Genomic DNA, 12,847 nt, shown 5'->3' on the forward strand with positions numbered 1-12,847 from the left:
ACTTGTGTACCAGCAATGTATTGAGTGTTAAAAGAAGTAGAGTTGTTTTGAGATGATCACAGAAAATAAGTTTGAGTGATATTTCATGTTTTGAACATCTTGTCTTTTCAAAGAATGTATCATTCTCTGTGTTTTTAATCTTTAAAAACTTGGACATAATAAAATGGCATTTCTTTTAAAAGCTGTTACTTGGGCACACCTGGCTGGCTCAGTTGGTTAAGCTCTGACTTCAGCTCAGGTCATGATCTCACAGTTTGTGAGTTCAAGCCCCGCATTGGGCTCACTGCTGTCAGCTCAGAGTCTACTTTGGATCCTCTCTCTCTCTCTCTCTCTCTCTCTCTCTCTCTCTCTCTCTCCCCCCGCCCCTCCCCCACTCACGCTCTCTCTCTGAAAAAATAAAAATAAAAAAAATAGGGCCGTCTGGGTGACTCAGTCAGTTAAGTGTCCAACTTTGGTTCAGGTCATGATCTTACAGGTTGTTTGTTCAAGCCCATCTCAGCACAGAGACTGGAGCTTGCTTCGGTTTCTGTGTCTGCCTGTCTCTCTCTGTCCCCCTGCTTGTGCTCTCTCTCTCTCTCAAAAGTAAATAAACATTTAAAAAAATTTTTTTAAATAATAATAAAATTAAATCTGTTACTCATTCTCACTGGTGTGAGACTCTTCCCTCCATGTTTTCCCCCACCTCCTTGCCAAGGGGAGCTCACCACAATTTTACTTCATATAATTGAAAGCTCATCAGAGCTTTTGTTCTGATATGGCTAAATATTAAAGAATCTTCAATGTGTGTACCATTTTCCCACTAGAGATACTTTCTTTTTCCATGTTCAGTGAATCCAAGTCTGTGCAGCGTATATCAAGAAATACACTATTTGTTTTCCATTAGTCAAGGGTTGCAATGTTTAGCTACACTCCTCCTTTAAGCCAATTTAGGCATATGAAACATTATAATAGTTGCTACTGGGTGATTTGAAAGTCATTGTGATGCTTTTTTCCGTAGACATCTTCATAACAATAAAATTAAGAACCTGGGTCAACACTGTTTCGATGGACTAGATAACCTGGAGACCTTGTAAGTTGATTCAGATTTCGGATGGTTATACTGTGATGTTGGTGATGCAATTTTGTATTTCATTGCAGGAGATGGAAAAAATAATGGTCTTGAGTTCAGCTCACTATTAACTGACTTTAATACATGACTAAATTTTTGCCACCAAATAACATAGTTAGGAATACTAATCTCAGTTTATGGTTAAAGATGGCACACAAGTTTGAATTTGATATTTCTTTCAAAAGTACACATAAAAAAGCAGCTCAATCTGCCAGACTGTCTACTTTCTCAAAAATTTTGGGTTTGTTAAAATGTGCGACAGTTTTGGAACACCGAGCCTTATAAAATTAATTCTGAAAAATCCCCTTTTTTTGTTTGTTTTTTCCAGGATCTCAGCTGCCTTACTAATTATTAACACTGGGTTTGAGTATTATCTCTGCTTTCTTAAATGCTAAATGAAATAAAGTTTTCCATTTTGCTTAGGATACTTTTGTTGTTCATGCTGGTTAAAGTTTGGGAATTCTGGATGTTTCCACTGTACATTGCACCACTGTTTGAGCAAAAGACCTTGTGCAGCTATGCATAATCAAGAATAGGATCTTTATTTTTGTTGTTTTAGTTTATTTTAGTTGTCTTTATTCAAAGATTTACAGCATTTGCTACTGTGGTGTAATAACTAATTCAGACAATGTCCCAATTAGGTTAGTAACATTTGATTGGAATGCTCAGGGCTTGTGATATTTTGTTTAACTGAATATTCTGGTTAGCCTAATTAGAAGACTTAAAATCTCTTAGTTCTTTATGAATCTACTTTCCTGTCTAAACAATGAAAGGATAGTGAACATCAGTGGACATTGGAAGGTGGAAGCTCTTGAAGAAGATAGTTCTAAGCTCAGTTCTCCTTTACTAAGTATGTAAATACCAGTGTAGCAGAGGACTGGATGGAACTGATCCTAGACCACATATACTCTTCCAATTACATTAAAATGAAACCTCTTCTTCCCAGCTAAATTCTTACTTGCCACTTTTCTTTCTGCGTAGAAAAAGAAAACAAAATAGGTCCCTAAAGAGCTGGACTTTTGATTTTATGTTACTCTCATTCTAAACCATACTAATCCTATCCCATCATGCTCTTTAGGTTATAAAATAAATTAAAACTTAAACACTCAAATTAAGACTTTTTCTTACATGTCACTGTGGCTTTTCTTGCTCCTAATTAATGTAACATTTTCAACAATTTATAACCTGCTTCAGGATGCTAGTGGTGTGAACCCATCCTGGTCCTCGACCTCGTTCGTACTTATCTCAGGTCATCTGCCTGATAGTAGGGCCGAGGTCAGCTGCCCTCATGCCAGAGTTTCAGGAAGCCACTCTAAACCCCAAATGGAAACCGTGCTTTCAGGTTGTTGTCATTTATAAACGGATATTCCATAAATTCTGTTTTATGGTGAACTCCCTGAAGAATGCCATTCAAATGATTTGTTTATTTAGTGCACCAATAATGGGTGATTAAGAATTTCTTGATCTTTTAAAATTAACTTAAAACCATCATAGAAGAATTATGATTCTTTTTTCTATTCACTATTCTAAGAAAGGATATAAATTCAGTTGAGCTACAGAGTTTTAAATGGCACTATGGTCAGTGGGGAAAGATTACCATCCAGAGGATGTGATTTTTGTTAAGACTACATTTGTACCAAAATGCCTTATAAATTGTGACCATTCTTCAGTGTTCTTATATATTTCCCCCATTTTTTCTAGGGACTTGAATTACAATAACTTGGGGGAATTTCCTCAGGCTGTTAAAGCCCTTCCTAGCCTAAAAGAACTGTGAGTATTGCTTTGCTCTCTCTATGAGTGCCATAGCGTCCTTAGAACTCATCACTTCATGTTCCAAGAGTGTGATTTTAAAGCCTCTTTGCTCCACTGCACATACCATAATACCCAGACACACACAAACACATATATGATCATACAGACTGGATGGTGTCAGCACAGACAGTGTGGAGCCTAGATTTCTGTACTGAGCTTGTTTTGTCTGTACTAAGGTGTCTTCCAGAAACCATAACATACAGTCCCTGCCAGTTAAGAGCTTGCAGTCTCCATGGCACTGGGGAAGCTAACCATGTGAGACTTGCAGATAGCAGTTGCCATGTAGAAATAAGTGCTAAATGCAGAGGGTAAGTAAATCATTCCAGAAAAAGACCTCATTGAGAATCAGGGTCATTAGAAAAGGCAGTGCTAACGAGGAGGAATTTGACTGGAGTTAAAAGGATGGAGATAATAAAATAAAAGAAAAGATGAGGGGGCATTTTAGATGTTGGATTTGTCAAGGGCAGAGACAGGAGTGTACATGGCATCACAGAGATCTGAGAGATAGCAGCTTTAAAAAGAATTCGGGGGGTGCCTGGGTGGCTCAGTCGGTTAAGCGTCCAACTTCAGCTCGGGTCACGATCTCGCGGTCCGTGGGTTCGAGCCCCGCGTCGGGCTCTGGGCTGACGGCTCGGAGCCTGGAGCCTGCTTCAGATTCTGTGTCTCCTTCTGTCTCTGACCCTCCCCCATTCATGCTGTCTCTCCCTGTCTCAAAAATAAATAAACGTTAAAAAAAAAAAAAAAAAAAAAAAAAAAAAAAAGAATTCAGTATGGTCCCGGAAAGGATGAGATGGAATAAAAAATTCAGTTTCCTCACATTTTTGAAATTTTCATGTAGTTGTTTTCAGCTGTGTTTCACATAACACTGAATAAGACTAGATACTCGAGTTTTAACTTATTTCACAAGGGGACATGTATTTCAAAAATATTTTTCTCCTACCTTTTTAGGTTATTTCATAGTAATTCTATTTCTGTTATCCCTGATGGAGCATTTGATGGTAACCCACTCTTAAGAACCATGTAAGTAGTTCTGAAGGCTTCTTTTAATATTTAATCATGTAAAGCATGTCTCTATGATGCCAGACATTTTGATGAAGAATGAGTGAAAATTCAGGATTTTAGATCTATGGACTTTGTGAACATAGGTTTAGTGTTGGAGGGCTTGTGAACATATGAAAACTTTACTTTTTTGTGGTATTTTTACAGACATTTGTATGATAATCCTCTGTCTTTTGTGGGAAACTCTGCATTTCACAATTTATCTGAACTGCATTCCTTGTAAGTATTACACAAATTCTAAAACAAGCCTGAATCTTTGTGCAATTGCTTTAATGGAAAACTAGAATGTATTATTGTAGCTCCAGAAGACAAAACTCTCCCCACCCTTCCCCCCACTCCTTTGGGTGAAAGTCCAAAGGGCAGTTCTGAAAATTGATGATGGTTCTTATTTGTGTGAACTCTTGGCCAAATTATCACACTCTCAGGTACATTCAAGAATTGAAGCTGATTTTATTTTTAAGTATAATAGTGCTGTTATTTTATTTAATTAATTAATTAATTTACTTATTTTAACGTTTATTTATTATTGAGAGAGAGAGAGAGAGAGAGAGAGAGACAGAGCATGAGCAGGAGAGGGTCAGAGAGAGAGGGAGACAGAATCTGAAGCAGGCTCCAGGCTCTGAGCTGTCAGCACAGAGCCCGACGCGGGGCTTGAACTCACAAACCGTGAGATCATGACCTGAGCCGAAGTCGGACTCTTAACTGACTGAGCCACCCAGGCGCCCCAATAGTGCTGTAATTGTAAACTGTTCAAAAAAAATAAAATGAAAATATCGTGTATGAAAATTTCTTATTTTAAATTACTTTTTCTCTCCCAATTTCCTAGAGTCATTCGAGGCGCAAGCATGGTACAGCAGTTCCCCAATCTGACTGGAACCGTCCACCTGGAAAGTCTGTAAGTGCGGCTGTTTGAAGAAGGGTAGGGTAGAAATGACATGCTGGCCTGCTCTCAGGGTGCTAGTGGTTTTGGGGGTTGGGGATGATGATGGTGTTGATTCCTGCAGTATCTCTTTGGGCATATCATGCATGGATACGGATATATTGGGTTTGGGCTCAGTCACCTCAGGTAGAATAGAGCCTCATGTATGGAGATTAGATCCAAAAAGCTCACTGAAAATATGAGGCAGTAACTAAACGCCAAATTCCAAGCAGTGCTTTAGGAATTCAGAAGTGGAGCAGTTGATGTAGACTATCAGGGAAAGCGTTAGGGAGAAGGTATAGTTTCAAAATTGAATACTGTCAAGTTTTCAGAGCTGGGTCTTTTAATTAGAAAGGCAGGATTTAGCAAAATGGGGAATACTGAAAGTTTTCTCAGGGATGATGTAACAGACATACATATGTAGCTAGAATTGCACGTCTATAATGGAATGCTGTGTGATATGGAGAAATTTGGAAAATCGTTTGGGTCACAGTTTTAAAATGGCAACCCTTGAACATTGAACATTTGGTCATGGCACAGCTTCCCAGTAAGTGGTCTGTGAATGGGGTACATACGCATCTAAGCCCTTACTGACCTCAGCTCTCCAGACAGCCAAGAGGAGCCTGAGGCTGCTAAAGGCCTCCAGCCACAAGGAGCCTCACGTAAATGTTACGATTTTCCAATGTGCCAAAAGAAAAGAAAAAAGAGGTTGGGAAGCACTGGGCTCGGGGTTAAACTTGACTTGTTAAGGTAGTTTGGATATATCGAGTATGTTGTATCAGGTGATATGAGGAGGGTAAGAGAGACTAGAATTGGGAAGAACCGCAAGGAGGCCATGGGTATAATCCCCTTGCTAAATGAGTGCATTTAACACCGCTGGCATTCCTCCATGTGGACTGAGATTTCTCCACCTCCATCTGCTTCATTTCACGTGTGATTCGATAGTGCTAATAAAAATGAAGAGAGGGTCAGATGCTGGAGACACGAAAAAGGAAGGAAGCACAGGAATTGGGACTGACTGCAGATGGGAACATGGGAAGGGAGGGAGGAAGAGAACATTTCATTCATAACAGTGAGTCAGGTTGCCCGAAAACACAGAAACCAGGTTTGGGGGCAGGATGCCAAGGTAGCTTCGCATGTTTTGGGGGTGAGGTGGTATTGCAGGTGATTGTAGTCAGGCGGGAACTATGGATAAGTGTTTTTCTGTTGGTCCACATGAGAAATCAGGCTTGACGTCTGGACAATATAAACATCTCCTGTCACAAGCTTTTCTGCCTGACTATGAAAATGAGATCCGTAACAGAGGCTTAATCCATCTGAGGCCTAATCCATCTTCCCACATGCCTGACTTTAAGGAGTAAGTAGGCAGTGGGATACAGAGACTCTAGTTCATATGCAAATATGTGAAAAAAATGTTTCTTTTTCTATGCGAGAATAGCATTTTGTTTACCATCTGAACTTGAACGATTCCATTTCTTAGATGAACAATGTTTTCCACAGGACCTTGACAGGCACGAAGATACGCAGCATATCCAGTAATTTGTGCCAAGAACAAAAGATGCTTAGGACTTTGTAAGTTGGGTCCCTCTTCCCTTCATATACTTTTTCTTTTATGTACTTCATGTATATTGAGTTTTATTTTTGGTCCACTATTTTCATTAGCTGATTTTAAGGTAGAATTATGTCTTATTTGTTCCCTTTATGGAAATGAGCAGGTGTTTTAGTGACCCAAGGGTAGGTAATGTTTATTTCAATTTGGTTTTTAGGGTTATGTATATGTCATACATCTTGTGACTTTGAACAAAGTAAAACCAGACTAGTCTCTTCCTTATATTTTTCTTATCTGGGCTTTCTTGCCCTTAATTCTAGATGCCCTGGGACTGTCAGCTCTCCACCTCTTTCTATTTTATCCAGAACTTAAGCAGAGCCCAAATCTTTCTTGGATCAGGAACCAATTAAGCATGGAGCTTTCCAAAAAATTTCAACTACCCTGGAAAGTAAGGAAGTAAAAATGTCATAAGAGCAAACAATTAAGTTACTAAGTTGTTAATAAGTATTCAGGGGAGAGAGATAGTAACAAAATAAGTGACTGATTGATTAAACAAATCATTAAATCATGTCACGGAATATCAAGCACAGTGATCACTATGGAGGAAACACTGCAGTGGGATTAAGTGAGAGTTAACGAGTCCCTATATTTGGTTTAATATACAGTTTTTTGAAAATGTGAGTTATGCATACCACTCCTCTTAAATCTTTATAATTAACAGAAATTATTTATGGTATAAACAAAATTATAAAAATATAAATTAAAAACCACATAAATCTACCACTTAGACATAATTTTTATATATTTTCCATATCTATATATTTTATATGCTTAATGTTTTTAATAGTTTTATTTTAAAATTTTTTAAAATTTTAAGTGTTTTTAATATATTTTATATTGTCTGTACTCAACATTATATACTTCAAGTTTGCAATCTTAAGCATGTTATATCGCTCTAGAGACTTACAAGTCTTAGAAAAAAAATAGATGCTTTTCTTCAGGCATCTGTCTTTATTACAGATCTTAGTGCTGTTTTCAATACTGAGTACAGCTCTTTTAATTTAGTATTCTGATAACATAGAATTAATTTGTTAATTTTCATTGTTTTAAGGGACTTGTCTTACAACAATATAAAAGACCTTCCAAGCTTTAATGGTTGCCATGCTCTGGAAGAAATGTAAGTTGGTCTTGAACTTACTCTTTTTGCTGTGGTTTATGGTTGATTCATTGAACATTTCCTATTTTAAATAATGGCTTTACCATCAGGAAATTAGAAATATTAAAGAAATAAATGCATATAATCAGGTATCCCTGTGAATAAATGTCATATTGTACTAGTTGTGGTCATACAACCAGCATTTATTAGGTACTTACCAGGCATTCTGTGAGACAGTACAGCGGGAGGGCTGTCTACACACACAAAAACAAACAAACAAACAAACAAAAACTGTTCCTGGTTGTTGAGGGAAATCAAACCCAGATACCTACTGTGTACCTATAAGTTTTGATGGAAGTTGGTTGGGAGATGGGGAGAGGAAGGCACTAATTCTCCCGTCACTGATCCCTTTCTTTACTTTTCCTGTAGCCTTCTTTCCATGGTACTTGGTATGGTTGTATTGTCTTGGGTCCTTTTTTACCATGTTGTCTTCCTGCTCTCCTGAATGGGGTTAATAAGGAATTTAGCTAGTGTACATTAACTCCCAGCATAAATTGGGATGGAATACCAATTAGTCTAACCCTTTCATGTTATTGATGAGGAAACGGCAGTTCTCTTACTTTCAACAAAATCAAGGTTATTTATGAATGAGTATTTAAACTTAGACAAAGTTTAAGAAATGTTTTCTTTCAAAATTGAAAATAATTTTTCTCTTTTTTCCTTCATTTTTTTTCCTTAGTTCTTTGCAACGTAATCAGATCCACCAAATAAAAGAAGGTACTTTTCAAGGCCTGATATCTCTGAGGATTCTGTAAGTTTCTCTTTGATTATTAGAAACAACTAAAATTTTTGTCAAGTTATAAATTAATCTATCATTATAATTCCCATGATAGATATACTTAAAGATGTGATTTGTTATGTGTAAATGTTGTTCAGATTTTACCACGTGGTACTTTATAAATAATCTAACTTTCAGTATTTTTTGCCTTAGCTGATTTATGCTGTTGTACGTTGGTAAGTGAAATGGTGTAATGGTGTAATACAACCTGAGAGATGGAGCTTGTTGGTTTCCTAGTCACAGTGATGAGGTTTGCCAATCCATTAGAGCAGCGGGTAGGCAAACTATAGCCTGTGGGCCGGGTCCAGCCTGCCTTCTGTTTTTGTAAATTAAGTTTTATTGGAACACAGCCATGCTCTTTTAAATGTTGTCTAAAACTGCTTTAACCATACGATGGCAGAGTTGAAGAGTTGGAGTAGAGAACATATGACCTAGAGGTGAAAATATTTACTACTTGGCCCTCTACAGGAAAAATTTGCAGACCCTCACACTGGGGTATATATCATAACAAATATAGCTAATGTGCAACAGACCCACTCATTTGAAAAGTATATTTGTAGTTGAGTGTATATTTGTGCCAAGTTTTCCATTAAGCAGTTGGGGATATAGAGGTGGCTAAGACAGGCCTTGTCCCTGTATTTATAGAACATTAGTGCAGAAAACACAATATGCTAAAATAGTGAATATTTTTAAAATACAGAACAAATTTGAAAAATTGAAGGCGAAGTGAAATTACATATATTGATTCCTGTCTTCCAGTAGATCCCAGTAAGAAATAGAAAATAATTTCTACTACAAAGTATTTTATTAGAGATTGGGATCTTTTCTTGTGGCTGACAGTCTTACTGTGTGTGGGTCTGGGCAGTAGCGAGGAAGGGATCTGGCTCCTAGCTGCAGTCACTTGTAGAGCACCGATAAGCGACAACAGTGAAAAGCTGGCCTTTTTTGATTCGAAATCAAGTTTGCCGATATGTCCTGTTATCCGGGAGATGTCTTTAAATTTCCCTTAATGCTCAGTTTAAGTGTGGTTGCAGATTATTTGTTTTATTAATTCTGCGATATCAGAATTTCTCAGGGTGTGTTTCTGAATACAGTACAGCTCTGGTGTTGATATGATTTTTATTTCCTGCTTGGGAAAGAATGATATCTGAAGCCCTTCTGGAATGCTCTTGTTTACATATTGATTATTTGTCTTCCCTCGGGGCCTTATCACTGACCTTTGAGAAAGCAAATAGTATGAAACCTGTTTTTATTTTCAGCTTTGTCAGGAGCTGAGTTTTTCCTCACCTACTTAATAGTACCAAAGGTTATATCATATCATTTATATTTTTGAACTGGTACCAGAAGGATAAGGTGGAGAAAATTCACAACTGTTTTGAAACAGGTGCCAACTAGAATTATTGCTCCGTGGAACCCATTCCAAGAAATAGATTTTTGTGAAGGAGAAGAATTCAACATAAACATGGAGTTGTTGGGCGAGATTAATAAGATTTATTATCTTATCAGGGATACTGTGACTACCTCAAATTCCAAAGTATAGTCAGAGTAACTGCAGTTTGAATTTATTTGAAAAGATTAACATGTTATTCTTATAATTGCAGAGATCTGAGTAGAAACCTGATCCATGAAATTCACAGCAGAGCTTTTGCCAAGCTTGGGTCAATAACTAACCTGTAAGTTGATGATTTTATGCAGTAATGTCCTGAAAGTAATAGTCTACAGGAACTTGTGTTTTGGCATTGTCCTATCAAAATATTTTTTTCTGTTTAGTTGCTCCCTTGTATAAATGCTAAGCCACAGTGATATAGTGACACCTTCTAGGAAGGCAAGATGAATGCCAGAACTATTGTTTCGGCACGCCTGAACTTCCTCTTAGAGCTCTAGTATTTATGATGTTTACACATGTACAGAGGTTTTTGTGTAATTTGCATCTTCGGAGTTAATTTAAAGTCTCATTCACATTTTAGAGATGTAAGTTTCAACGAATTAACTTCATTTCCTACGGAAGGCCTGAATGGGCTAAATCAACTGAAACTTGTTGGCAACTTCAAGCTACAAGAAGCCCTAGCAGCAAAAGATTTTGTTAATCTCAGGTGCGTTTTTGCTTCTTTTTCTTTTTTGTTGGGGTTATGGTGCGCCCCTAAAATATAGAGTAGGCTAGTTTTGGGCTGTGGTTCCCAGATTTTCTGGGAGGCTATAAGTTAAGAGTATTTTCTACCTCAGTCCTCACAAATTTGGTAAAAAAAAAAAAAAAAAAAATTAGAACATGAGCATTACGCCTTAGTTTTTGAGAACATGAATTTCCAGCCCTTGAGGCTGTCAGGAGATAATGTAGCCATTCATCAGACTGGTTTTTTAATACAGTAGATTTGTCATGAACAATGTGGGGAGAACCAGATAAGTGTGAACCTACAGAAAATTGATACAGTAGTGTAATACTTCATAGAGATATTTGATATAGTAGAGACAAGGCTTGGGGATATTACTGTGGGAGAAGAAAATAAATATTTTGATTACACTTATGTGAACAAAGTAAATTCATTTAATGGTGTAAAGTCGCAAATGATCTGGGACATTAATATGAAATGAAACTACCAGTATCCTATGATAAATTAAGCATGGTAAATTCACGTATAAAGGGAGTCTGATAAGATTTCACTTTAAATTGCGGTATTACTCCTAAATTGTAAATATGGTTTGTTTTAAATTCAGCTTTTAAAAGCACATCTTATATGAAAAGAGAAATTCATGGTGTCACCTACCCGAGTTCTTTTCGCAGATGAGGAAACTGAGGCCCAGAGAGGCTAATGACCAGTTTTTAAAGCATGTGACAGTCAGGTCTGACTCCTAGGGCACTTAAACATTGAAATACTTTTTACAAAACAAAAGCATGTCTGTGAAGTTGTTCTTCAATGTAGATTTTGCAATTTTCTCCAGGTCTTTATCAGTACCATATGCTTATCAGTGCTGTGCATTTTGGGGTTGTGACTCTTATGCACATTCAAACACGGAAGATACCAGCCTCCAGGACCACAGTGTGGCAAAGGATAAAGGCGAGTGCATGTACTTTTTAAAATAGAATGTGCTTTATGGCATTAATTCAAGTCTCTGTTATTGTAATCATTTTTGAAGAATAAATAGGAAATATGTGAGAAAACGGCATAGACTGTGTTACTTGCATCTTTAGTATGTTATTAAGCCTCATGGAAGCTGAACTCAACTCATGTACAAGAGAGAATATTGCAGGAAAGTATGGTTCTTTTGAACTGCATAAAACTGGAATTAAGCAGTTTACGTTATCTATTCAGGTCCCACGGGTGCAGCGGGTGTCACGAGCAGTGCAGAGAATGAAGAACACAGTCAAATAATTATCCACTGTACGCCCTCCACAGGTATGCCCAACACATTTTGCTGTAGTGTCTTGCTCTAAATAAACATTAGGCACATAGAACTAAAACTTGGGGGCGGGATGTGATTTTTTTGTAACAGGAGTGGTGCTAGATGATCTCACAAGGCCTTCTGCCTCAAGCGGTGGTCTGCATACCAGGAGCTTAGGCGTCCCTTGCAGAATCTCTGTCCCAGACTTATTGACTCAGAGTCTCCGTGTTACCTAGTTCCCTGGAGGGTTATGCACATGCAAAATCGAGAAGCACTTTCTGAATGCTTCTTTAACTCTAGCGACCAGTTCTAGGACTTACTGATCTGCAAGGATTTTTAGTGTTACCTTTTTTTTTTTTAATGCAACTTTGATTTTCCTTTTCTTTCTACTTTATTTCACTGAACTTTAGTGGACTTGGGAAAGTTACTAAAATGAGACCACATATTTGGTTGTGACCATAATGTTGGACTCTGCCTCATCTATCAGCGAAGATAGATTTGGAATTTTACTGTAAAAGAAAAAAATAAATAATTGGCTAACTGGTGTGCTATGAAGTAGAATTTTTTTTAATATAATAACATGGGATGATCTGAATATTGAGTTTATAACTCAGAATCAAAAGTATTATGGACTTTCTAATGATGACTGCTGAATTGTGAGCTTTTTAAGGGGCTGTGTATGTATTCTTTTAATACTTAGCACAGTGCCTGTGTTGAGAATGAGCTTAAAGTGACCAGATGAGCAAATGGAATCGGCAAGAATCATTTCAGCGTAGGCAGTGTATATTATCTAGGTTCTGAATTAATTGTTGGAAGTTAAGAGGGTGGAGCTTGCTCACTGACTGATTGGGGTTCTTGTATTAGAGAATGTGCATAAGGAACTGACAACCCAATGAGAAGGGAACAGCTTTGTTAAAGAGGAGACTAGACCTGAACAGGCAGGGATTCCATTTTCTCTACACTGAATTTAAACCTTAGCCAGGAAGAAAGTTGGTCTAAGATTCCTCCCCACTCCCCCCACTGCGGTA

At 37.5% G+C, this 12,847-nt stretch overlaps 1 protein-coding gene across 2 annotated transcripts in view; it reads left to right on the forward strand.

Moving 5' to 3' along the window:
- LGR4 (leucine rich repeat containing G protein-coupled receptor 4) overlaps positions 1-12,847 on the forward strand; it is a 102,198-nt gene that overhangs the window by 84,560 nt on the left and 4,791 nt on the right. For both annotated transcript variants that reach the window (XM_060606247.3, XM_060606248.3), the window contains 12 exons: positions 998-1,069; positions 2,810-2,878; positions 3,869-3,940; positions 4,127-4,198; positions 4,806-4,874; positions 6,399-6,470; positions 7,559-7,624; positions 8,343-8,414; positions 10,043-10,114; positions 10,409-10,534; positions 11,379-11,494; positions 11,750-11,833. In XM_060606247.3, the coding sequence (XP_060462230.1) occupies positions 998-1,069; positions 2,810-2,878; positions 3,869-3,940; positions 4,127-4,198; positions 4,806-4,874; positions 6,399-6,470; positions 7,559-7,624; positions 8,343-8,414; positions 10,043-10,114; positions 10,409-10,534; positions 11,379-11,494; positions 11,750-11,833 (962 nt within the window). The remainder of the gene's footprint in view (positions 1-997; positions 1,070-2,809; positions 2,879-3,868; positions 3,941-4,126; positions 4,199-4,805; positions 4,875-6,398; positions 6,471-7,558; positions 7,625-8,342; positions 8,415-10,042; positions 10,115-10,408; positions 10,535-11,378; positions 11,495-11,749; positions 11,834-12,847) is intronic.

Source organism: Panthera onca, chromosome D1 (genome assembly GCF_046562875.1).
Source record: "Panthera onca isolate mPanOnc1 chromosome D1, mPanOnc1 haplotype 2, whole genome shotgun sequence".
NCBI classification, from domain to species: domain Eukaryota; kingdom Metazoa; phylum Chordata; class Mammalia; order Carnivora; family Felidae; genus Panthera; species Panthera onca.